Raw genomic sequence first — 26,730 nt, forward strand, 5'->3', positions numbered from 1 at the left:
CAGCATCTGCAGCTCCTCGCCACCAGGGAGAGTCCGGCAGAGGCAGGGCAAGACCAGAACCAGCCAATGGCATACAGGAAGGCAGGGAAGTCTGGAGGTGTAGGAACGGTGGCATGGGGTGCAGCTGGAGGAGGAAAGGAAAAGGAAGATGCAGAAGGTTCTGCAGAAAGAGCACAGCTGAACTGCACTGGATAGGACTGTATATAAAGACATGCAGTGACGCAGATTGCTATGTCCATGGCATCTCTCTACTGTGCCCTGCGACTCCTTCTGAGCCTGTATGTTTCTCTGTTCCTCTACAGGGGGATGCCTGACATCCAGTGGATGAACCTGGACCCTCTGAAGCTGATGGAGGAGCTCAGCCAGTTCACCAGTCTGGAGGGCTTCAGGGAAATGCTGGACAAGGCCCAGGTGGGTCACGCTTACATGAACCGCCCCTGCCTGGACCCCAACGACCCCGAGTGCCCCCTCAGCGCCCCCAACAAGGACCTGAGAGAGGTAAGCTTGCGCCACAGTACCCCTATCTCCCTTCCACCTCTCCATCTCTGCGTCTCTATCTCCTTCCACCACCACTCTCCCTCTCTTTTAAAGAAGAGGGTATTTTAGTGAGCACAATGTGCCTGGTTGTTAAATAAGCTAACTGTTGGCCCTGCCTGTCTGTCTGTCTCCCTCCACAGAGTCCTGACATTGCCGGGCGGCTCCAAGGCGGTTGCCACGGCTTCTCCAAAAAGTTCATGCACTGGCAGGAGGAGCTTATCCTGGGCGGCCGGGTCAAGGACACCCAGAATGCTTTGCAGAGGTAAGAGGGGGAGGGGGTGTACACCAGGGCCAGAGGAGGATTGAGGGCGAGTGAATGAAGTGGAGCCAGTGCAGGGAGGGCCTAGCTAGCAGTGAGGAATCCCTCTGACTCCTAAAAACCTCATACAGCCGTGGAATGCCTCGGACTCCTAAGAACCTCACACAGCCGAGGAATGCCTCGGACTCCTAAGAACCTCATACATCCGAGGAATCCCTCTGACTCCTAAGAACCTCAAACATCCGAGGAATGCCTCTGACTCCCTAAGAACCTCACACACACAGCCGAGGAATGCCTCGGACTCCTAAGAACCTCACACAGCCGAGGAATGCCTCGGACTCCTAAGAACCTCATACATCCGAGGAATCCCTCTGACTCCTAAGAACCTCAAACATCCGAGGAATGCCTCTGACTCCCTAAGAACCTCACACACACAGCCGAGGAATGCCTCGGACTCCTAAGAACCTCACACATCTGAGGAATCCCTCTGACTCCTAAGAACCTCACACATCTGAGGAATCCCTCTGACTCCTAAGAACCTCACACATCTGAGGAATCCCTCTGACTCCTAAGAACCTCACACATCTGAGGAATCCCTCTGACTCCTAAGAACCTCACACATCCGAGGAATGCCTCTGACTCCTAAGAACCTAACACATCCGAGGAATCCCTCTGACTCCTAAGAACCTCACACATCTGAGGAATGCCTCGCATGAAGCAGGATCAGTTTCCTCCTCTGACCCCTGCGTAGGACAGATCAATCAAACATGATCGACAGCCACATAAACTAAAGACAGATTTGTTGTGGAGAGGAGTGGGAAAAAATGGCAGCATCTCCTTTAAGTCAGAGAATGAAAAAGGGGACGCCAAAGATAATTCCAAATACAAGAGTATACTACCACACATTTCTAATGCTAAGGATATGTAAAACATCTTGATATACTGCCATATGTATGTAAGACACGTTTCCTGGGCTCTGTTATGTATTATGAAGGATTTATTTTATTTCAATTGAATTTAAAACCACAGCACAAATATGAATGGATTGACAGTGTTGGGCCTCTGCCCAGATCACGACCCTGGCAAATCTGGAGGGAGGGATACAGTCATTTAAAGCCACAGAGTTTTTTCTATGATATGATTTACGATAATCTCATTCACATTTTTAACACCACAACTCTCACATCGGTGCCAAGTTGCCTTCAGGGCCATCTGTGCTCGCTGTGGAAAAAGGCATCAAGACACCTGCTTTCACCCGTTCAGGCAATAGAGCCTGTATCTGCATTCAGAAACACTAGCCAACAGCTGAATTCTCCACCCGTTTCTCCACGTACGCTGTATACAACCACCTTTTGGTTTATATGCCACAGATCAGAGTATGTAATATCTATGACAGCCGAGACAAGAGGACTCATAACGTTTTTCTGTACTATTTGGGGGGTTTTGAATGTGGGGAACATGACTCCTCGGTGTGGCCTGAGCTCACTTGGCTGCAGGCGTTTGACGGAGTCTCTCTCTCTCTGCCTCCTGCAGTGCGGAGGCCCTCCAGACCATGTTTCTCCTGATGAGCCCCAAGCAGCTCTACGAGCACTTTAAGGACGACTATGAGATCCATGACATCAACTGGAACGAGGACAAGGCCACCGCCATCCTGGAGTCCTGGCAAAGGAAGTTTGTAGAGGTATGTATGGGTCAAAAGTGTTACACTCATTAGTGCACTACACCTGGTCAAAAGTATCAAACTATATAGGGAATAGGATGCCATTTGGTATGAAGCCTATGTTTCTGGACCCTAGCGCCCCGCCTCTGCTGCCTGCACCTTTCACCAACCTGTCTTGACCCGTTTGAGTAATATGCCGGTTGGCTTGTTTTTCCCTACACCTTTAAATTTGAGTCATGCTGTTTACCTACCACATGCGTAGAGGACTGGCTTTGGCCCAGGGACTGCAACCTCTACCTGAATTCCACCAATCCTCAACTGCCTAGTAAACAGAGTCCTCCAAGGAGGCCACTGACAGACTACCAGTTATAGGAACAAGCTGTTTTTGTGATAGCTGACATCCAGCATGCTGACTGAAGGAGTGGGAGGGTCATGCTTCCACCAATGCCCGCTCGCAAGAGAGGAGAAGAGGGAGAGAGTGAACGGGAGATGAGGAGAGGGTCACTGTAAAAACAAAGTGCAGGGTGTTGGGTTCCCCTAAGGTTGTCGGCCATTCATGGTGCTGATGGAGAAGCTTGAGAGACCACGTGATCTCATTTGATTCCCTTGACCCTTGCTCTCTGGCATCTGTAGTCCTTATTTATCAAGCTTCATAGGGGCTCACCTATATCTTGTTTGTGTGTTGTTGGCCCAAAATAGGAAGTTATGGGTATGCCCTGATCAAACTAGATCACTACTACTGGCTTATAATATAAATTAATTAATTATATAATTCACTCTCACCTCATTTAAAATAAAGTTATTTGATTTTTCTTCCCCCCAGGTGGCTCATGGCAGTATCCCCCAGAATTCCACTTCAGAGATCCACGCATTCTCCACCACCACCCTCAACGACATCATGAAGTCCTTCTCTGATATCAGTGTCATCCGGGTGGCTGGAGGCTACCTGCTCATGGTAAGAAGTATTAACCGACTCTCTCTACTGTAGGTTCATCATTGATATCAGTGGTTCAGTTCGGATGCCTAATCGCCTGTGCTGAGTTCAAAGTTCAAATCCTCACCCTCTCTCTTCTCTCCCGTCCTATTCTAGCTGGCCTATGCCTGTGTGACCATGCTCCGTTGGGACTGTGCCAAGTCCCAGGGGGCCGTGGGGCTGGCTGGCGTGCTCCTGGTGGCTCTGTCTGTGGCAGCTGGCCTGGGGCTGTGCTCTCTGTTGGGCCTGTCCTTTAACGCTGCCACCACACAGGTTCTCCCCTTCCTGGCTCTGGGGATCGGTGTGGATGACATGTTCCTTCTGGCCCACTCCTTCACTGAGACTGGCATCAACATCCCCTTTAAGGTAAGCTAGCTACCTCCACTCCCCAAGCCCCCTAGTTCAATCACCTGTAGATCCACTGTAACCTCATACTTAGTCTCTGTCCCAAAATCATGGCTCTGGTCAACATTAGTGTACTATATAGGGAATAGGGTGCCATTTGTGACACATACTTAGTTATATTAGTTAGAATGACAACAAATACTTATATTCTTCACTGCATATTCTACTTATATTCTTGTACTCTGGCCTGGCACTAACCGTTGGCTGTGTTTTGGTTTACCCCTGCAGGAGAGGACAGGGGACTGCCTGAGGAGGACTGGCACCAGTGTAGCGCTCACCTCCATCAACAACATGATCGCCTTCTTCATGGCAGCCCTGGTCCCCATCCCAGCACTGCGTGCCTTCTCTCTGCAGGTACTAGACTGTGCTGTATGCCCCACTGTTTACACTGCCTAGCTCTGCCATGGAACCAGGAGTGCCAAGCACCCCGCTGAAGGAGACACACATAAAAAAATTGGGCTACAGGCTTTTTTAGAAGTGACATTTATTAAGGGGGGCTGTCTTTGTTCTTTTCTCTTCCTCTTTTTATTGCTCACTGCACCCTTTATCTCACTCTCTCTCTCTTTCTCCCTTTCTCCCTTTCTCTCTCTCTCTTTCTTTCTCCCTTTCTCCCTCTCTCTCTTTCTCCTGTTCTCTCGCTTTCTCTCTCTTTCTCCTGTTCTCTCGCTCTCTCTCTCTTTCTCCTGTTCTCTCTCTCTCGCTCTCTCTCTCAGGTGGGGAGGGTGGAAATAATCAGAGTAGGGAGTGGATCAGTATATCACTGGGCCGTCAGCCTCTAGCTCTGTGATCTACCCGCCTCCCCCTGGGTGGTCTGTGGTGCAGTGAAACCATACCAACTATAATGTCAGCCCCAGGGTGATAGAGTAGGGAGGTAGGAGGGGTTCTGCACAGACACGCAGAGGGAAAGGGGGATACCTAATCAGTTGCACAACTGAATGCATTCAACCAAAACGTGTCTTCCCGCATTTAACCCAACCCTTCTGAATCAGAGAGGTGTGGGGGGCTGTCTTAATCGATGTCCAACTGCCTTGCTCATGGGCAGAATGGCACATTTTTCCAACTTGCCGGCTCTGGGATTCGAATCAGCGACCTTTCGGTTTCTAGCCCAATGCTCTTAAAAGCAGCAGCGGCCTTGGGAGTCCCCTTTCCTCTCCTTCAGTTCCCTGGCTTGTTGACTATTTTCGCTGGTGATTTAGGGAGCGTTTTTTTAACTTTGTTTGTTTTCTTTTACTTTCTGGGACTGAATCCGAGGCACTAAAACAGCAAGAGAGCTTGAATGTAGAGCCCTTTTTTGTGGAGCTCAAGAAGGCAGCTGTGGAGTCGGGTGGCAGCATTGGAGCAAAGTCATGAACAGGGTTGGCCCCTCTCCTAAACAGTATCTCTCTCTCTCTCTCTCTCTCTCTCTCTCTCTCTCTCTCTCTCTCTCTCTCTCTCTCTCTCTCTCTCTCTCTCTCTCTCTCTCTCTCTCTCTCTCTCTCTCTCTCTCTCTCTCTCTCTCTCTCTCTCTCTCTCTCTCTCTCTCTCTCTCTCTCTCTCTCTCTCTCTCTCTCTCTCTCTTTCCCTAGGCGGCCATTATTGTGGTGTTCAACTTCGCCATGGTGCTCCTCATCTTCCCGGCCATTCTGAGTTTGGACCTGCACCGTCGGGAGGACAAGCGTCTGGACCTCCTGTGTTGTTTCTACAGCCCCTGCTCCTCCCGGGTCATCCAGATCCAACCCCAGGAGTTCTCCGATGCCAACGACAACACCACCACCACCCACAGTCATGCGCCTGGCACCCAGACTACAACAACCTACACAGGCTCCACCATCATTACCAGCACCCAGATCACCACCACCGTCCAGGCCTTCACCCAGTGTGACGCGGCAGGCCAGCACATAGTCACCATCCTGCCCCCCACCTCCCAGATCTCCACCAGCCCTCCCTCTGTGGTGGTGGCCTCCTCCCCTGTTCCCCCCTCCCCCACCGACTCCTACGGCTCCCAGCTCTTCAGCCCATCCAGCTCCACCCGGGACCTCCTGGCCCAGATGGATGAGTCCAAGGAGGCCAGGGAGTGTGTTCCACTCCCCTTCTTCCGCTGGAACCTGTCAAGCTTCGCCCGGGACAAGTACGCTCCTCTTCTCCTAAAGCCAGAGAGCAAGGTGGTGGTCGTGGTCCTCTTCGTGGCCCTCCTGGGGCTCAGCCTGTACGGAACCACCATGGTCCATGACGGACTCTACCTGACCGACATTGTGCCCCGCGACACCAAGGAGTACGACTTCATCAACGCCCAGTTCAAGTACTTCTCTTTCTACAACATGTACCTGGTGACCATGGACGGCTTTGACTACGCACGCTCCCAGCGTCTCCTCATCCAGCTGCACAACTCCTTCATCTCGGTCAAGTACGTGGTGAAGGACAGCGACCAGCAGCTGCCCCGGATGTGGCTGCACTATTTCCAAGACTGGCTCAGAGGTAAATACAGTTTAATTAAAGGAGACCTTGTTTTATTTCATTCCAGAAGCCCCATAGTGATTCTAGTGTTAGTCAGTGTGTGTTTGAAATGGAACTCCGTCTGCGGTGGGTTCTTGCCCTTGAGGTAGAGAGTTTGGGGATGTCACGTCCTTTGGAGTGACAGGCTGGGGTTTGATGTTTATCTTTAGTCTAAGGACAAAGGTGGAGGATGGGAGGTGGATGGGAGGTGAGTTAAAGCCTGTGGCGGTGAAAGTTCACCCCCATCCAGCAGGGCTGGAGGGCAGATGATATCGTAGGAAGGCCAAAGGTTACCTTTTGGCCTCTTCCATCCGGCTTAATGTTGTTGGAGGTCCTAGACTAGTCATGAGGAAGTATTACGGTACCGGATATTAAGCTATTACGCTAATATTAAGCTATCGAGGGTCGGCCGTGGGTAACCAGGTTTGCCGTTCCAAAACATGAGGAACTGAACTCTTCAATCGATGGAGAACTGGAGTGGCATAAAAGACTCTCTCTCTCCACTCCTCCCTCTATGCTATTCCTTTCTAGTCCGAATCTCCCTGTAATTAGAGAAAGGTTGTGTGGAACTAGTTTTTAGCTGCAGCGCCAGACTTTGTCATTTAGAAAACACGAAAGGCTTTGCTGGTTAGTTTATTCAGCCCATACACATGAGGAACAGAGCTGCTGTTTTTGGATGTGTGTGTGTGATTGTAGGAGGTTGATATTCAGAACACTCTGTAAAACGTCTTATTTTAATTTGATGACTCATTCTAAACGTGCCAGTCTACCATCATGTTTTCACTACTCTAAAATATAACTCCTAGCATAGTACTCAAAACATATCGGCGTATGTTGTGGCCCCGTCAATAGCTATATGATATAATAACCATGAGAATGTAGTGGTAAAAGTAGATCCGACAGAGATGGCTAACCCTGTGCTGTCCTGTGTTCTTTTTCTCTCTCCTTTAGGACTGCAGGCTGCCTTCGATGCAGACTGGGAGGCAGGCAGAATCACCTGGGATAACTACCGTAACGGCACTGAGGATGGTGTTCTGGCCTACAAGCTGCTCATCCAGACAGGCTCCAAGAAGGACCCCTTCAACTACAACCAGGTGTGTACAGTGCCATGCCCCTACTGATGTCAATAGAACTCCGTTTCCCAGCTCTGACCTCAATGGGATTTCCTGGTTAGGTTGAATCACCCCTCAATATGTTAGAAGGTATAGTCCTGCTACTGCGAATGCTAAACCCAGTCTCTCTCTGTCTGTCTACTCCAGCTGACTTCTCGTCGTCTGATGAATGAGGAGGGTCTGATTCACCCAGAGGTCTTCTATATCTACCTGACTGTGTGGGTGAGCAATGACCCTCTGGGCTATGCTGCCTCTCAGGGTAACTTCTACCCTCAGCCTCGCGAGTGGATCCACGACAAGTATGACACCACCGGAGAGAATCTGCGCAGTAAGTAGGCGTCTCTTTAAAATCATATTAATCATTTTTAATCAAGTTGCTACCATGATCCAAGTTCATAATGGTCTAGGACATGTGTATCTTTCCTTCAATGTAAAGGTATTGTTGATACTAACAACACATTGTAAAATATGTGAGAACCTGAGTGTCTAACCTCTCCTCCATCTGTCACAGTCCCTGCCGCGGAGCCCCTGGAGTTTGCTCAGTTCCCTTTCTATCTGAACGGCCTGAGGCAGGCGTCCGACTTCATCGAGAGCATCGAGAGCGTGCGCACCATCTGCGAGGAGTTCACCCGTAAAGGTGTTCTCAACTACCCCAACGGTTACCCCTTCCTGTTCTGGGAGCAGTACATCGGCCTGCGACACTGGTTCCTCCTGGCGGTCAGCGTGGTGCTAGCCTGCACCTTCCTGGTCTGTGCCATCCTCCTGCTCAACCCCTGGACTGCTGGCATCATTGTAGGTCCCCTCAGCTCAGCATCCCTTCTCCTCTTTCTCCTCCTCTTCTTTCTCCTCCTCCTCCTTCTTCCAGGCCTCCCTCCCTCAGCACAGCTCAATAACCCTGCCACAGAGGGAGCGGAGGCCCCATCTCTGGGGAGGGCCCATGGCGGGTTGGCCTGGGGGGTGCTACTCACACCCCCCAGGCCTTTGTCATTCTAATCTGGCCCGGCCGGTCTTAGAAAAGGAAATGCAAAGCCTCTGCTGAAGACTTTACCTCCAGCTCCCTTTGTCAAAAATTGGGGACAGGACGGATCTGCCCAGTCGCGACCTTGGCCTGCTAAACCCATCCATCAGGCCTGGGGGGAGATGGCCTGTCAGCTCAGCGGCTGGGAAACATTTCACACAGCCTGGTCGTGAGGGGAGGGTCCCTGGGCCGCCCGCCTGGTCAGACCGCACTGAAGGGTGACTCTCGTGACCGACCGTTGGGGCTGTAGTGGCGTGGTTCAGTCAGTGTGGCACAGCTTTCAGTTGGAATTTAAATGTATTTCATTTCACTATTTAAGTAGTCAGTCCTACTGAAAGACAGACGGCACAATCTTCCCAAACACAGAGGGGGGGGCGTCCTTTCAGACCAACATGTGCACAGTCACATTGTCTCTCTTTAAGCTGGAGCTTCTATAGTTTCACTGCCTATATGTGGCCGTGCAATAAAACAGGGTTTTATCATTTCCAATTTAACCCTGACCAAATTGGGACCCCTGCAAATATCATAGGTTCACGAGGCTAAGGATTTTCAAAGTCTCTCTCTCTCTATCTTATTAAAAATAATGTTTTTCTAGAGAAGTAAATTAGTGGTGAAATTGTGTCAGGAGGAATGACAAGCAGTAGAAGGGGAACGGTGAGAGTCCATATTGTATTTTGTCTGACACTGTCACTCATCTCAGCAACCTTGAAAGAGGGAGCAGCCAGGGAGGGAGAGTGAGACTAGGGCCTAAGTGTAATTCAATGTCGTGATGACAGTGAAAACCTTCCGAATGTAGGGTCAAAAATGATGTGGGGTGAAGACCTAACTCTTATCTAATAGTATTATGGAAATAGGCACTGAGAGTTGTGGGTGCAAGACATAACGTTGTCTCTCTTCATCTCTAACACGTTTACCTACACTTCAATGGTTGTGTTTCATTGTGACTCCAGAGTTTGAGACAGTGTCTAACCAACCTTGCTCCTCTCCTCAGGTCTTCATCCTGGCCATGATGACGGTGGAGCTGTTTGGTATCATGGGCCTGATCGGCATCAAGCTCAGTGCCATCCCAGTGGTCATCCTCATCGCCTCTGTGGGCATCGGCGTCGAGTTCACTGTCCATATCGCACTGGTAAAAAACCTTCCTGACTATTGGGCAGGGTACAAAACAAAGTCAATGAAGATAAGAAGTGTTGTCAGGGATGGAATGATGATGTAGCCACTAGTTACTACTTTTTCCCCATGAGTCTGTTCTACTGGACAGCCTGACCCTAACCCTGTCTCTGTCCGCTCTCCTGTCCCCAGGCCTTTCTGACGGCCATAGGCAATAAGAACAGGCGTTCTGCGGTGGCCCTGGAGCACATGTTTGCCCCTGTGATTGACGGGGCCATCTCTACTCTGTTAGGGGTCCTCATGCTGGCTGGCTCCGAGTTTGACTTCATCCTGAGGTGAGTGTGAGAGACTTCACTTCTGCCAGGGCAGATTCCCCCATTCCCCCCAGTCCATATGTTGCCTTACGGAGGAAGTGGTGCTGTTGTGTTTATGTTGCTGAGGGGTAGGCCGAGGGGGCTGATGCATGGAGACAATTGTCTGTTTCCCCCTGGGTGAGGGAGTGTGGGTGGGGGGTCAGGGGTGCATGCAGGTGGGAATGCGGACCCCCACCTGGTCCTGTCTGTCAGTCCTTTGTGCTGCTGCCTGCCTGCCTCCCCCAGCGCCCTAATGGCCCCACCCTAATAGCACAACAAATGGAGAAAACATCACGGGTGTGGAACAGCTGCTTGTAAACATGTAAATGTTTGACTACCCACTGGGTGGTGGTGACTCGCACACATGCATACACCACACATACGAGCACACACACACGCATGTAAACACACACACATACTATTTCCATACAGAATCTGTGAACATGCCAATCATCTGGTTGAAAGATTTTGTGCCCAAATAGGGCACCACAATAGAAAACGGGTTTGAACTGGTCAGTTGTACCCCTACCAGAAGTCACCACCACAACCCTCACTCCCAACCAAGACCTCTGGCTTCTGTTGGATGGTCATTTTTTCTCTGCCAAAATGCATCAGTGGAAAAAAGCGAATAGCAATGTTTTCAGCTGAATCTGGCCTCAGCTGAAACTAAACCACAGCCTTGACAACAGCCTCAAACAGGCCCATGACATAGAAATCGCTAACTGAGAAAGCAGGGCAGCACATTGAAAATATAAATACGCTCAGGGTGGCTTTTTGGCAGAAACGCTCCAAGCTTTCTCTAAGTGTTTGAGTCAAGCAACATGGTGGTACTGGGAAGGATTGTTTTCCCACCAAAAATGGAGAGAAGGAAAAAGAGACGAGAGAAGGACAAGAACAACAGGGTGGGGAAGAAAGAGGAGTGAGGAATAGAGAGTTGGGAGGAGGGTGGCTGGTTCTAGGATAGTGGTGGAGCTTGGATGTTTGGTTGGAGAACTAAGTGTTGTGGTGGTGGTGGGCTAGCAGGCAGCACGAGGAGGGCATTCACACTAGGAGGTCCTGTTTAGATGTAGCAGAGGAGAGCCGAGCCGTCCCTCTAGCTGGGGAGTAGCATAAATACATTGCTGTAAACATCTCCTGGCGGTGGTACCGTGGATAAACAGCCCAGTGAGCTCAGCGGCCCCTCTCCAAAGGAGACACCCTTTCCAACCCCTGACTCCGAATGGAAAAGATTACAGTTTATATAAACAACAGAATTCCTAACACTAGGTCTTCTCTGGAGGTCTAACCCAACCAGGCCCGTGGATAGTTTAGGTACTCTCTCTTTCTTTTACCCCTTAAATAAATCAAGCTCCACTTTCGGAATGTTGACTTAGTAAAATAAACAAGTGACTTTTTTTCTTGCCTTTTCCCAGATGCAGGATAGTTATTATAGTGAGTGGTTGTATCTAACGAGTATCTAACGAGTTGAGTTGGACGGTAACTAGAGGTGAACAGAGATGGTGGTTTCTGTTTCATCTGGTTTTCTACTCTTCCTTAGGGTATGTGTGTTTTCATTTGAAACTACTTTCAGGGGCATAAGAAGTGACCAGTCACGTGTGTGTCTTTTTGAAGTCGGTCATGGTTGAGAAGACTGAACTGAAATGTTTGGTGAAGTATTTGGTCATAACAAGTTAAGTTGAGGGATAGATTCTCAGAGTAAAACAGAGAGGCCTCCATTTGCCTTGTTAAAGATACAGACATAGGGATAGTAGAAGAGTAAATGGGAGAGTGCAATAGGAGCACAAGGTCAAATAAAGTCAAGTGCTATACCAAACTTTAAGAATGACCTTCCCTTCTGAGGTGTGACACGAACGAAGCCGGTGTGGTAGAGTCGGGGCGGGGATGAACGAAAGTTCCAGAATGCTATTATCCTTGTCCTTGTTTTTCATAATCCACTCTCTTTTTCTTACCTCTTTAAGTCTGGACCGCAGTTAAAAGAGCTGAGCTCTCTGTTTTTTGTTAGTGTTTAAGTGGAGTGCTCTCTAATTTTCTCATGCGCTCTTTCTTGTGGCAACCTCAGCCCTCCCTCAGAGCACAGAGAGGCTCACAGAAACCCAGGCAACCTCACAGCTCTGTAGCCCATTATAGAGTACCATTCACCACGCAACCATTTAGGGCAGAGCTAGGAACCACAACAGCTCCATACAATTCCAAGAGAGACAAAGACGAGGCTCTCAACAGCATTGGGAGCATCAAAGGCTGTTTTAGTTGGAGCATGTTGAGAATCTGATTTACCCCCTGCCCTTAATACACAAACACCATTTTTTTCCAGAGCAGCTTCCCATCCACTCTGGTTCTCTTCAGATACCAGACTGAGTATATGGTTTCCTCTCTGTTCTTATTACAAAGGCACACTGACTGTATGTACACTACCTGTATCTCTACTATCATGTGTGGCCCATTCCACACACTAATCAGCAGTGACGTTGAATACAAAACAGGATAGGAAGAATAGTAGCTCTGGGACACATCCAAACAGCAGGCCTTGTCTATCTCTCTCATGTAGTGTCTGTGAGGTGTAATGTGATTTGGCTGACGTAGGCAGGCGGCTCGGCAGGCAGGAAGAGCAGGCAGGCTCCACTGGCCAGCCCAGTATAAACATAGAGGTGCCTTGCCCTCGCCACACTGAAATTGGAGCTCAATGACTTTGGATATTAAGTTGTTAAAGGGAAAATGACATTAGCAGCAGCGGCAGCAGCAGCTCGGAGGCCAGGAGGGGCACGTTTCTTCTCCCCAGCCTGCAGTCAGACAGGGGAGGGCCCTAGTGTTTCTGACGTGTAGGATCTGCTGGCTAATGTAAACACATATTTTCAGGAAGTGGCAGTGCTGTAGATAGATGAGGGCTCCCAGAGGGAGAAGATGGAGCCCAGGAATTTTCTTCCAACTTGTCAAGTTGCCAGTAGTAAAGAGGGACGGACAGAGGGAGAGAGGAAATCGAGGGGAAGGGGGGGAAAGGGAATGAAAAATAATGAGGAAAGTAGAGGCAAACATAGGGCTTGAGGGACGTGGTCTGATTCTATCTACCCCCAGTTCTGCAATGTTCTCCCTTGTGTGTCCTCATGTCACCTGTTTACTAATGTGCCTGAGTGCTGGTGGCGCTGAGAAGGAGCCTTGGTGACTAAATGTTCTTTCTGTGTTGGTTGTGTTCCAGGTACTTCTTCGCGGTGCTGGCTATTCTGACCGTGCTGGGGATCCTGAATGGACTGGTGCTGCTGCCCGTGCTGCTCTCCCTCATGGGCCCACCCCCGGAGGTCACCCCGGCCGACAACGGCAGCCGCCTGCCCACCCCATCGCCGGAGCCCCTCCCCCCTCCCATGACCCACCACAGCTACTACGGAGGACACGGTCCACAGGGCCCACGACAACAGGCCTTCTCAGAGTCGTCGGACTCTGAGTATTACTCTGAAACGACTATCACATCAGGAATTGGGGAGGAGTATAAGTACTGTGACTGCAGTCCTTACATCACCCCTCCTACCTCTCATATACTACTGGAGGACAGCAAGAACCCCAGCTTCCCCAAACTCACGGTACGATAGCACCACTGTATAGTTGCTACTTCATACATGATACTGCCCAAATACAGTATGATATGTGCATTGCATTGTTATTAACAATGAAAATCATGATTGTAATCTATCATGCCTATTATCGTTCTGCTCTTCCAGGTGGTGAAACCGTTCAAAGAGGGCCCGACCGTAACCCCTCAGAAAGATCTCTTAAATGAGTCTTCTCTGAATGCGGTGACTTCGGTCAGCTCTCAACTCACGCAGTGGGATAACAAACATGATTACAAATCTGACCAGGGACCCAGGAGGCAACATTTACCCAGTGACAGGACCCAGGGTCCTGAGAGGACTAATCACTGTGGTCCCAGGTCTCAGACCAACAGAGGGCCTCATCAGAACAGGACTAAGATGCCGGCCTATAATGGCGGTACCGCGCCCAGTAGTGCTGTTACTACCATGGTTACGGCCACAGCCTCTGTGACTGTGGCTGTGCACCCCAGCTTGCCGGGGGCCTACCATGGGTACATGCACGAGGGCTACGTGGACAGTGAATCAGACTGTTTTGAGGACATTAAGAGGACTTCACAATCTTGTGGGAAAGCTACCCAATCTTCCAAGCGTGAATCCTTGGAGGTTGAAGACCTGGAATCTGTACAGAACCAACATCAGGCGAACCAGGCACAAGGTGAGTCTCACGCTGAAGCTAAAACACCATTTTACATACTTGGACTTTTAACTTTATGGTAGATCAACATTAGGCTATATTAGCACATTTTTACATTAGCATTCTGTTCATACACTGTCTGTGTATGTCTCTGTGTGTGCAGTTATGACTGCTGTTCAACAATGGTTCTCACTGTCCTCTTTCTTCATTCTTGTGTTCCAGTTGGCCCACGGATCCAGGCAGCCAAAGATTACTAGACACCCTGCTACCCCACCCTGCCCCCTATGTCTGGAATCCATCTCTGGCTGGCAGCCTCTCACTTGGGAGCTCCCGATACCCAGCCCTTTCACTTTCAACTGTACATAGACCTCACACAGACGAGGATTTATTTTTAAAGATATTAAAAAAGGTCATTTTAAGAATATATAAATTTATGAATATATATTTTAATACTAAATAGAGGGAAACAACTATTTAAAAGAGTACTGTATAACTTGGGTATTCTCTTGTGTAAAACTCGGATGTATAACATGATTTGGGGGGGTTTCCTCCCTTTGTATAGATTAAGAAGATGTGCTATATGTAAAAAAGTTCAGAAAAGTGAGACGTTAAGATATTAGGTTATTGTGTTTGTTTTTTTGCTGCTACACTTCAAAAAATGGAAATGATTTGCAGTACCCCCCTCCCCCGATCTAAGTTGAGAAATCATTTTAGATGTTCTAGATGTTCTTACGCTGAGGGTGGAGGGCGTCTTATTGATTAAGCTCTGCAACACATAATGATCATAATGATTGCACTGTATAAATACAAACAAGCTCAGTAAATACTTTTTTCCTTCTAACAATAACCATTGTGCCTTCACAACACCTTCCCTCTTGAAATGCATAAGCGCAGTATATATATATTCAAAGTTAGACATAAATATGATATATGTCGTGTTTGTTTGAGAGCATAATTTCACTGTTTTTATTTTGCGTTTAGAATCCCCAGATATGTACTTCATTTACTAATGTGACATGATGTACAGACTTAGCAAAACAATAGAATCTCCCACTTTGGCTTCTTCCATAATATATGGGCTGTTCATCCAGAATAATGCCTGTGTTCAGACAGTACATTAAGATATTACCATGTATTTGTCCATTTCAATTAACCTGTAGCTCTGTAAGTCTGTGTGCAGTCAGCAACTTGACTTGTGTCACTTTGGGTTGAAGTTTCTTGAGCATCATTCATTGTGTCCCAGCTCACTGGCATGTTACATTATGTTCATTGTGTCCCAGCTCACTGGCATGTTACATTATGTTCATTGTGTCCCAGCTCACTGGCATGTTACATTATGTTCATTGTGTCCCAGCTCACTGGCATGTTACATTATGTTCATTGTGTCCCAGCTCACTGGCATGTTACATTATGTTCATTGTGTCCCAGCTCACTGGCATGTTACATTATGTTCATTGTGTCCCAGCTCACTGGCATGTTGCATTATGTTCATTGTGTCCCAGCTCACTGGCATGTTGCATTATGTTCATTGTGTCCCAGCTCACTGGCATGTTGCATTATGTTCATTGTGTCCCAGCTCACTGGCATGTTACATTATGTTCATTGTGTCCCAGCTCACTGGCATGTTACATTATGTTCATTGTGTCCCAGCTCACTGGCATGTTGCATTATGTTCATTGTCTCGTTGATATTTTGCAGTCTACGTGTTTTATTACTTGAAGGAGCTGTTAAGTGTTTTATTTCTTTCCTGAGTTTATCTAAGCTGTACATTGGGTAAGGTCAACTTTGTCACCCCCCTTGTCCTCCAACTTAACTGGGGTCTAGGGGGTAATATTTGACAAATGCTGGTTGTTTCCCCAATCTTATTCTGAAAGGGAATTTAAATCAAATGCAAAGGGAAAAAATATATGTTTTACATTTTTTGGGCTGCTTTATGGTTGTGGTAGACATTATTTCAACCTTGTGCAATTGTTGACTAGGTAGTGCATTTTGAACAGGACAACTACTCCAAGACCCACTTCCTGTGTCATGGAGGAAGTCTGTGCAGTCACATGCTCTTCCCCTGTCTCTCTCTCGCTCTCGCTCTCTAGTTTGTGTAGGCCTCATGCAAGCCAGCATTTCAGTGATTTTGTTATTTCATTTTTTACCTTTGTATTATGGTCAAAGTTGGTCGTTCAGTTGGTCACATCACTGCCAATTTAAATGCAGGGAAATGTAATAGATTTAAGTGTCAGCTTGGGTTTCTTTTGTACATAGAGTTATGAAAGAAAAATAAAGTAGCTACTGTGCATTCTGGAAGTAAACAAAAAAATATATGTTTCAAGTACAACCGACATTCATTCACTGCTTCAGTACAGAAATAGATGAGGGTGTAAGTTATAGGAGTGCTAGGGTAGGGGTTGGGGGTTCTGCATAGTGTTGTAGTTTTATTTCAAATGTATGACATGCCATATAAATTATTTATATACAAATTTTATTTTTGTAGTTTGTACAGATGTTAGTCACTAGACTGAAGTTCTATTTTTAAAGAGTAAATATATATTATATATAATTATATCTATTGTTGCAGAGTTGTTTTTGTTTGTTTGCTTTTATTTTTGGGAGGAGGGGTTGTCCACAATGAGTAGAGGGGGTTTCAGACAGACCCTATGTTTTATTTTTGGGAGGGGGGGGGTTGTCCACAATGAGTAGAGGGGGTTTCAGACAGACCCTATGTTTTATTTTTGGGAGGGGGGGGGGGGGGTTGTCCACAATGAGTAGAGGGGGTTTCAGACAGACCCTATGTTTTATTTTTGGGAGGGGGGGGGGGGGGTTGTCCACAATGAGTAGAGGGGGTTTCAGACAGACCCTATGTTTTATTTTTGGGAGGGGGGGGGGGGGGGTTGTCCACAATGAGTAGAGGGGGTTTCAGACAGACCCTATGTTTTATTTTTGTTTTTTGGAGAGAAGGGTTCACTTGAAAATGAAGGAGAGGTGTGGCAGACACTGTCCACCATATTTAGTTTCCTCGCCTTTCCTTCTTCATGTAATGAATTGAAGTGTTATTACTCTTTTTGTCGATGTCTAAAACACTGTGACTTCTGAAAACTATGCTCAAGAAAACCCTTGTGTGACCATTATTTTCCCTCACCTTCTATAGGAATTGAACTAACAAAATAAATTCAAATGAAAAAAAATAGTATTTTCTAAATGAACTCTGTGTGTTTTTTTCTGTTATTATCTATTAACACAGTCAACAGCTTTATCACCTCCCTATGTCATCTTACAACTTGTTGGTGACTGATCTGTTTGCTGGGTAAATACACAGTCCTGTTTAATAGCCCTGCTGACCTCCACAAGTTCTCCAGGGCACATTGTTGAGAAGCTCATCAAATAACAAATATTTAAGATTGTGTCTCCAAAACTCATTCCATCAACCTTATTGTGACACAAGTAGTGGACACAATCCTGACCTGCCGTCTTATCTTTAGTCAATCATTTTCTTTCCGGCACTCCAGCCTCCTTTTCACCTTTTCATTCGCGATGACATCACAAATTTCCATAGGACCAACTCCTTCAATGCCCTACTCCTTGAAGTTTGCAGTTCTCAAAAAAAACATTATTTTCCTCAAAACATATTTTCTTTACCCTTTAGTGTGTACTTTACTGTATTTATATTTGGGATATCACTTTTTAAGAGGAAAAGTTCAAAAATCACTGGAGGACGTTTTTAACCTCAAGCCAAGTTATATACAAATTATGATTTGGTCATGGAGGAAGGGCTCTGTTAAATCTGAATCGCTGAAGCATTTAATTGTGTGATAGAAATGTAAAGGTAAATTCCAATTGAGTCTATGCAGCGTTCCAATTGAGCCTATGCAGCGTTCCAATTGAGCCTATGCAGAGTCTATGCAGCGTTCCAATTTAGCCTATGCAGCGTTCCAATTGAGCCTATGCAGAGTCTATGCAGCGTTCCAATTGAGCCTATGCAGCGTTCCAATTGAGCCTATGCAGAGTCTATGCAGCGTTCCAATTGAGCCTATGCAGCGTACCAATTGAGCCTATGCAGCGTTCCAATTGAGTCTATGCAGCGTTCCAATTGAGCCTATGCAGCGTTCCAATTGAGCCTATGCAGCGTTCCAATTGAGCCTATGCAGCGTACCAATTGAGCCTATGCAGCGTTCCAATTGAGCCTGTGCAGCATTCCAATTGAGCCTATGCAGCATTTCAATTGAGTCTATGCAGCGTTCCAATTGAGTCTATGCAGCGTTCCAATTGAGTCTATGCAGCGTTCCAATTGAGTCTATGCAGCGTTCCAATTGAGTCTATGCAGCGTTCCAATTGAGTCTATGCAGCGTTTACCCTGATTGCCGTCTCCGCTTACATGGGAACATTGCCTTTAAATTTCAATCACGCTGTAATCTGGAATTTCCGTCATACAGATTGAACAGAGCCTTCACACTATTTCCCCCTTCTGTTGCGCTGACAAATACTCAAACTTCAGCTAGCCAATCTTCGCTGCTAGCTTGCTGATGCTTGGAGGAATAATAAGGGTGATCAATCATTAATTTTAAAGCAACAACATGCTGCTATGTTCCAATTTAGAGCCATAATTTCAAGGCCTATAGCCTACCTATGAAGGTGATTATATTTTACAGTTACAGATACTATGTTTGTGTTATCTACTTTCTATTCCCCATTTTAAAAAAGTGGTAGTCAATATTTGGAGCTGCACAGAAGAAGCGCAGTAGTTGGTATTCAGACTTACCTTATGCAGGTGGATAACAGGCTTTGCAGGCGTGGTTCCCTTGCGTGCTGAATCAATTTAATTAAACCGCTGAAAAACCTCCCTAGCGATCCTTACAAACAACCACACGAACATGACAGAGAAATGAACTAGTGCTGACCGACCAATTTTCTCGTGGAGATTTCATTCAATAGTGTTTTCAGTACATTTCTATAAAGCCATCTCTTTAAATTTGGTGTACCTTTAATTTGAGTTTTCTCCACAGACTCACTAAAATATATGGAGAGAATGGTTCAGAATATTAGGGATCAATTTGGAAAGCGATTATGCACAAAATATATTGGTGATGAAAAAATCCTGAAAGATGCCATATTCAGTTGTTCAATGCCTGAAATATTGGAAGGTGAGAAAAGTGTACAATAGGGGTTGAACAGTAGTCCTATAAATCTCCCCTAATCAACCTCACTAATCATGGAACTGTGACGACAACGGTCCAGCCATTGTGAACCATGCGCCAGGCTCCAGGTTTATACTGGTCTGCGTTCCCTAATTATTCAAATAGGCTACATGTCCCAAATTATTGCACAACTTGTAATACGTTAGCCTAATATGATCTACTACCGCTAGCGATCCTTACAAACAACCACACGAACATGACAGAGGAATGAAAGGTAAACTAACAATGTAATGTAATGATGCAATAAGGAAACTAACACTAAAGTGACAGTTATAAATGTATGAGGGCAAAACTTACGGTGGCTACAGATAGTGGCTAATATTTAACATGATACAAATTGTAAACAATACAGTGAAAAGTTGGGGAATATAATTAAAACATTCTAGGAATCATAAATCAACTCGGTAGTTTTAGCACTATATTTGCGCATGGCTACAGAGGCCTATAACTTGGGTCTCCAAATTTCATCCCGGCCAGCATTTCATAAACTTTACAGTGAAAAGTTGATATGCTTCAGTTTGCTGCCATGTGACTGGTTTCACATGTCTCCAGCGATCATAAGGTAAAATGAAAAACAATTGTAATTTATATCTATCCTTATCCAAACGGCTAACTAATGTATGTAGATCTTATCAATAGCTCTTATAAAGTAAATTACAGTGTTATTTCTATTTGAAAAAATAAAGTAGATGTTGTTCCACTTGGAACCAACAGGTTGCTCGACCTTATTCATCGTTTGATCGCGTGTAAAACTGGTCGAATTATGAGGGAATTGAGTGTAGGTCAGAATATGGCGTATCTGTAGACCAGGGTTTCCGTTAGCCGGTAATAGCTGGCTTTTGGCTGATAGAAAATAGAAAAGCGAAAAATAAAATTGGCGCTGGTCTATTGTCCGGGAGAAGAAGAAATAATGTTTTTTAGCCTATTCGTTGATGGAAATACCAGTCGATGTAAATCATTTGACTGGTCATGCTGATTGGTCTATAGGTACATTTGCATAATTTAGTGGAATTAAATTGTCGAGTGTTGACAGTATATTCGTTATGTATGGTATTGATCACTTGTACAGCATATAGGTACAGAGCCTTTGAGCGGAAAATCTTTCAGAGAGCGCGAGAGCTGCTGCTACAGCATTTAAAACAGCGCCTGCAAGACAGGTTTGATCAGCGCGTCACACACCACTTTGCAATGAGCTGGAGGCAGTATGCATTTTGAAAACATATACTTAATTGTTTGAAACCTGAATGTTTTACTACATATTATGAGGCATGTCTTACCTTGCTTCAAAGTAGGCTAAGAAAAATCAGAATACAGTATCCGTGGAGGCAATTATTTTATATCAACTTTCTTTCATTGTCCAGTAGCCAATGTCAGAATCTTAGTCATATTAGCAACCCTTGCTAGTTGTTGCATAATGCATATTAGAGCTTCCCTCTTTCTAAATTTCTAAAATATATTTTAATCTCTGTCACATGAAACTGCTTGGATGTGTGGTGCCCTTTTGAATCCCTGTCACATGAAACAGCTTGCATGTGCAGTGCGCTTTTGAAAATCCCGCTAATACAATTATGAAAATAACATTTGTGCGAATCCTACTGCCTTGTGCGCATTGCTGTGCTTATAATGTGAAGAAATAATAACGTTTTTTTAATGTAGCCTAGGCCTACTGGTTATATGAATTTGGGATCTATCAACCCACAACTGTCCCAGAGTGTTTGGAATACTATATTTCTTTCTCGACATGTACAAGCTGACCAATAGAATAGGTAAACTTGCGGGATAGTAGATTGACATAGGCTAGTGATTTTGCTGAGGAAAGGTACATGTGGACAGCTATTCTAACATCTTCAACGTGTGCATCATAATTAGGTCAAAAGGACCGCATCCTCGACTTGCATGTTCTGTTAATATGAATTATCATAATCTAAATGTGATTTATGTCATTCTGACCATTGTGGGTGGATGCCCAAATCAGGTTATATGGGTCCAGTACATTTTTCAAATGTCTGGTAAATTAAAATGCTGCCGGTCAAATGTCCAGTTACACATTTTCATAATGAAACCCTGTAGTAGACGCATCTCTGCCACGCCTTCATTTCTGTGATCTCCAACCGAAAGAATAGCTGGCTGAAACATGCGTTACCTCATGCCTAAATTGAAGGTCAGAATACGAATAGAGAGAAAAGTGCATCAAAAGGGAATTAAGTCGGGTCTCAATCGGCCCAATGGAGGGCTCAGGGCTGTGTGACTGTGTGACTGCATCACAGTCTGGTTTACCTCAAATCCTGGTTTACAATTCTCCTTCAAACAGTGTCCCGGCAGCATGTAACCTAAGGGGCTCTCTCCAACCCAGGATTCACTCTCTCCCTCACAAATCTAGCTTCACCTGATGGTTGACGTGAACCTGGATTGTCCCACAGGAATTATTACATTGTAATTGTGTTTGTGATGACAAAAGTGGTTGAGATATTACTCATAAAGATAATGCTGCAAACATTACAACTTTGTTTTAAAGTAATCTGACATCAGTTTAAACACAGTCCTTGAAAATTATTGTTTTTGTTTTACGGGTTAATGAACTATAACGCATGGCATAAGTGATGCTTAAAAAATGCATGGCTGGATGCATTTAGAACTACTGTATGTGTTTCTAACAACCCAAACTAGGGGATAAAAGATAAACATGTTTTGATTTTTACGGGTTTCGATGGCATTGGTTTTAACAAGTTAATTTAGATACAACGTTTTTCCAGACAACTTCAAAGCCTAGTTATTTTTGTTTAGTTTTTTTAACGACACTGGAGGTCTAGGGGACATGTTTCACAGCTTCCGTTGGGAAGCCCGGAAACTTTTGGTACTGACGTAACCTTAATTGCCTCTTACTGTGGACCTCCGTGACGTATGCTTCAACAGAAAGCAGCAGGCTGATGGTGGGGGTTGATATGGCACTGCTCATTCATGCCTGCTCCCTGCCTGGCACAGCTCTGACTGCATGGGCACTGAAGCCAAGAATCAGACTGAGTGGCACTTTGCGCAGCAGCAGAATCATGGGGGAGCTCTATTCTGTGAGTGTGAACTGTTCCTTCTCCTCTCTTTATCCCACCCGCTTCTATGAACTTTATCAAGACAGATTAGTGCTGTAGTTTGAAAAGGGGTGGAAGGGAAAGAGAGCATGGGGGAGAAACATGTGTGTGTGTGTGTGTGTGTGGGGGGGGGGAACTGTGGAGAAGTGTGTGTGTCTGTGGCATGGGGATGTGTGGAGGCTGGCAGTAGCTGAAAGACCATATCCACTTTAAATAGCTAGCAATATACAGTATGGGTGAGATAACAGCTGACATCTTTAACAACAGATAACTAGATCTTGGAGGCAAAAATCAGGACCAACCAGTCTCTGTAAAGAATTGGCAAAGGAGAAAAAACTGAGGGGGACAAAAGAGCTAACACATGACCTGCTGTGCATCTTGGGTGGCCTGAGTATGAGTGCCCATTGTTGTTAGAATTCAATAGGGCTGATTAGTAAGAGGTGTATGTGTGTGTGTGTGTGTGTGTGTGTGTGTGTGTGTGTGTGTGTGTGTGTGTGTGTGTGTGTGTGTGTGTGTGTGTGTGTGTGTGTGTGTGTGTGTGTGTGTGTGTGTGCACAGCGCACTGGAATGCTTGTTTGAGTTTGTGTGAGGGGGTGTTCTGTGTTTGCACATTTGCAGCAACAGTGGAAAAAGTAAAAGAATTAATAGAAATTTAAAAAAGTACTAGCTGACAACAACATACCTCCTAAAATGTTCTTCCTTCTGGAGTCTTCAGTTGGAGTAATCCCTCTAAAGCACTGTGAAACATTTTAAACTGGGTATATAACATAGCTTTAGAGATGTATAACATAAATAACTAATGCCATAGTTCTCAATGGCAATCATTATCTTACATAAATGTATAATAAGCCACATAGTTTACTAACTTAGAACTAATACTCAGTTACTCTTTTACTACTCATTTACTACAAACACAATGTAAAACTTGATGCAATGTGCATTGTATTTGTGCAGGCATGCACCAATAGAATATTGCTCCTATAGAATGTTGCTCCCTCCATTTTATTTCTTATAATCAGTCGTCTGACAACACTCCATCACGCAGAGACGAGATCAATATTTACTAAATCTATGTCAAGCTAACAAATGTGTTTGCAATTTATACATTCTCTCTGACTGGAGGAGCAATATGAATTTCCAGGCCGGCCCCTGCAGTGTAAACATTTTTTAAATAAACAGGAACCAACGTAATGCCCTTTTAATTGATTATTTCTGGCCTGCCGTGTTTACAGAAGGGCCTAAATATAAACTCGTAATGCAAACTAGTGTATAGAAGTGGTTTGTTTGGTTAAAACAATAACAATTTGAATGCCAGCAACATCAGGGTTGGTTGCGTTGTGTTTCCATGATTGGGGCTCCGTTTGGGGACGAAAGACCAGTGAATCCATGCTGGCTGTTCTTTTACAAATTACACACACCACAGCACAGTGTGAATGCGAAAAAGACTCAAGACTGGTTTCTAAATTCTAAATTGGAAGGGAGAATAATCATACACTCTTAGAAAAGGGGTGCTATCCAGAACCTAAAAGGGTTCTTCAGTTGTCCCCATAGGATAACCCTTTGAAGAACCCTTTTGAGTTCCATGTAGAACTCTTTCCACAGAAGGTTCTACCTGGAACCAAAAAGTGTTCTCCTATGGGGACAGCCGAAGAACCCTTTTGTAAACACTTTTTTCTAAGAGTGGAAGGTGGCATGGCATTGTAGAGCAATCTGGAGAGGAAGAGAAGCAGAGGATTATAATTAAACACATAATAATGAATTAAACACATGCAAGTGGCAATAAAAGCATAGTGCAGACCGGCAGGCATTTAATGTGGCCGGCTCAACATGGCGTATAGCTGTGGGAGTTGCACCGTATGCCCCTCGCTCTGCGCAGACATCTCAGGTCTGTCCATAAAAAGGATGCTTGAAACCAATGCTAACAGCACATTGATATGTTTCTGCACTAGGCTATTTATGTTCCTTTTTATGTTCTCCCTAGACTAACATACCTCTCTCTCTCTCTGTTCGGAATCTGAAAGTGAATAGGACACTTTATTAGCCAAAATAGCATATCATAGCATATGTTAGGCCCTATATCTTGATCCTAACCATGATTTTCTATAGCCTACAACTGTAAAAACGGCGTGGTTAAAAGTATAGCACTAAATACATAATAAAGTGCCATTTGGGATGCATCCCAGGGCTTTGGCTTGCTGTTCTGTTCTATTCCAGACCAGAAGCCTGTCTGTTCTCTGCTCTACAGTACACTGAAGTACTTCTCCACAGGGTGGAGTATTGCAGTGCGACTGAGCACCAACGGGGAAATTGTGAAAGACAGAGTGGCCCTACGGACTACTTACCACATGTAGAAACGAGGAAAACTCTGCTCAAGCATAACAGCTGCTCCAGGAAAGGGCTCTGAAGAAAGACTGTTCCCATGGGGACCTGCATTACTTACTACTCTAATACTGAGTGGAGGACTGACTGTCATCAAAGCTACAAGTCTAACTGTAGTTATTTGATTAAGGCACGTTTTATGTCTGTTATAGTTTAACTCTACACTACAGTGCTTAGGTAATTATGTTGGACACTGTAAACATAATTTCTAAAGGCTGACACTGTTTAAGTGTTAAGGTGCTAAGCACTAAGAAATGTTTTCAGCTACAGTGTAATGGTTTGACTTGGAGGTGGTCGAGTATACTTGCCTGGCTACCCATCCACATTGCTCCGGCCAAACGGACGTTTCTTTTCCACGATGATTCTGGATTTACCTCCCTCCCCTACGATTTCTAGAAGGCGAACACATTCTGGCCATTCTGATTGGTCCCGGAAACCGATGGTTTGGGTCAGAGCCAGCCTACATGATGACGTTATCAACTTTGATACTCTGATTGGTTAGATTTGTTAGAGACAATCCAATCCCTGAAGAATTTGTTTTGTACAACGCCATTCATTTTGAAGTCAAACAAATGACTTCTAGGATGGCAGATTCAGACGTGTGTAGTGATCAACAGAGCAGCAGAATTCAAAGACTAAGAGCATGCTAGATGATGTTACAAATCCCTAATCAAATTACTCTCATCACCCAAGTACATCAGTGGTGGGTTGAGCTCTTCTAGGAGCCCGGCCCTAGCCCACCTAGCCCCAGCTCTAGCCCAAATCCCACCCAGCCCAAACTAGCCCCAATCCCACCCTGCCGAGCTCCAGCCCAAACTAGCCACAGCCCACCCATCCCTTGCCCAGATTGCATGCTGCATGTCCCAGAGCTGACTCACTGTGGGCCCACAGGGCCTCACCACATGAAACAGGGGTTTGGGCCAAAGGCCTGTCTACAAAGATACATATGCTTTTGCTATTAACCATATTTAAGATTAATGGAGGGAATGCCCTTTCAAATGGGGTAAGACACATTTTTGTTTCCCTTTTGAGCATGACAACTAACAACCCAAACTAGAAACCTTATGCAACTCCAAATCTATAGCAGACAACTAGATACTTCACTTCTGTAAATATATCTTTAGCAAGTGTTACATTTGTTGCATGTATGGAAGACAAAGTACTATCTACTGAATTGGGTAGTGTAATTCAGTCATTTCTGTATGAAATGTGAGATCACTATCTGTGCTTGTTGTAATGGTTGGTGGTAACAACTGGTCAAACGAATAGTATGTAGTTACACCTGTGTGTACCAAGCTGGCTATTAAGTAATTACTGACCAAACAAGAAAATAAATAAAAACAAACAAACATAGCCAGCTGAACAAACCTACACTTACATGGGGTGGTGTTGAGCAAATGTGGACGGGTGGTGGTAACATCATTTAAAAAAATAATCACTAGGTTGTGCAAACAGTGTAGCATTGTGAGGGTATACAGTGCCTTCGGAAAGTATTCAGACCCATTGACCCACAGACCCATTTTTCCACATTTTGTTAGAACCATATTCTAAAATTGATTAAATTGTTGTTTTTTCTCCTCATCAATCTATACACAATACCCCACAATGACAAATCAAAAACAGGTTTTTAGAAATGTTTAGAATTTCACATTTATTAAAAATAAACTTTATTACATAAGTACTTTGTTGAAGCACCTTTGGCAGCGATTATGGCTTGAGTCTTCTTGGGTATGACACTACAAGCTTGGCACACCTGTATTTGGGGAGTTTCCCCCATTCTTCTCTGCATGGCCTCTCAAGCTCTGTCAGGTTGGATGGGGAGTGTCACTGCAGAGCTATTTTCAGGTCTCTCCAGAGATGTTAGATCGGGTTCAAGTCCGGGCTCTGGCTGGGACACTCAAGGAAATTCAGAGACTTGTCCCGAAGCCACTCCTGCGTTGTCTTGGCTGTGTGCTTAGGGGCATTGTCCTGTTG

At 45.4% G+C, this 26,730-nt stretch overlaps 1 protein-coding gene across 1 annotated transcript in view; it reads left to right on the forward strand.

The window, feature by feature from the left end:
* LOC139559775 (protein patched homolog 1-like) overlaps window positions 1–16,401 on the forward strand; it is a 33,088-nt gene extending 16,687 nt beyond the window's left edge. Inside the window, exons 6-20 of the mRNA XM_071376126.1 lie at window positions 303–498; window positions 678–799; window positions 2,330–2,477; window positions 3,280–3,411; window positions 3,547–3,795; window positions 4,063–4,188; window positions 5,400–6,288; window positions 7,258–7,400; window positions 7,566–7,746; window positions 7,930–8,210; window positions 9,428–9,565; window positions 9,739–9,881; window positions 13,090–13,468; window positions 13,607–14,132; window positions 14,334–16,401. Coding sequence (XP_071232227.1) covers window positions 303–498; window positions 678–799; window positions 2,330–2,477; window positions 3,280–3,411; window positions 3,547–3,795; window positions 4,063–4,188; window positions 5,400–6,288; window positions 7,258–7,400; window positions 7,566–7,746; window positions 7,930–8,210; window positions 9,428–9,565; window positions 9,739–9,881; window positions 13,090–13,468; window positions 13,607–14,132; window positions 14,334–14,368 — 3,688 coding nt within the window. The 3' untranslated portion in view covers window positions 14,369–16,401. The remainder of the gene's footprint in view (window positions 1–302; window positions 499–677; window positions 800–2,329; window positions 2,478–3,279; window positions 3,412–3,546; window positions 3,796–4,062; window positions 4,189–5,399; window positions 6,289–7,257; window positions 7,401–7,565; window positions 7,747–7,929; window positions 8,211–9,427; window positions 9,566–9,738; window positions 9,882–13,089; window positions 13,469–13,606; window positions 14,133–14,333) is intronic.
* Window positions 16,402–26,730: the final 10,329 nt, after the last annotated feature.

The sequence above is a fragment of the Salvelinus alpinus genome, chromosome 30 (genome assembly GCF_045679555.1).
Source record: "Salvelinus alpinus chromosome 30, SLU_Salpinus.1, whole genome shotgun sequence".
Classification (NCBI taxonomy): Eukaryota; Metazoa; Chordata; class Actinopteri; order Salmoniformes; family Salmonidae; genus Salvelinus; species Salvelinus alpinus.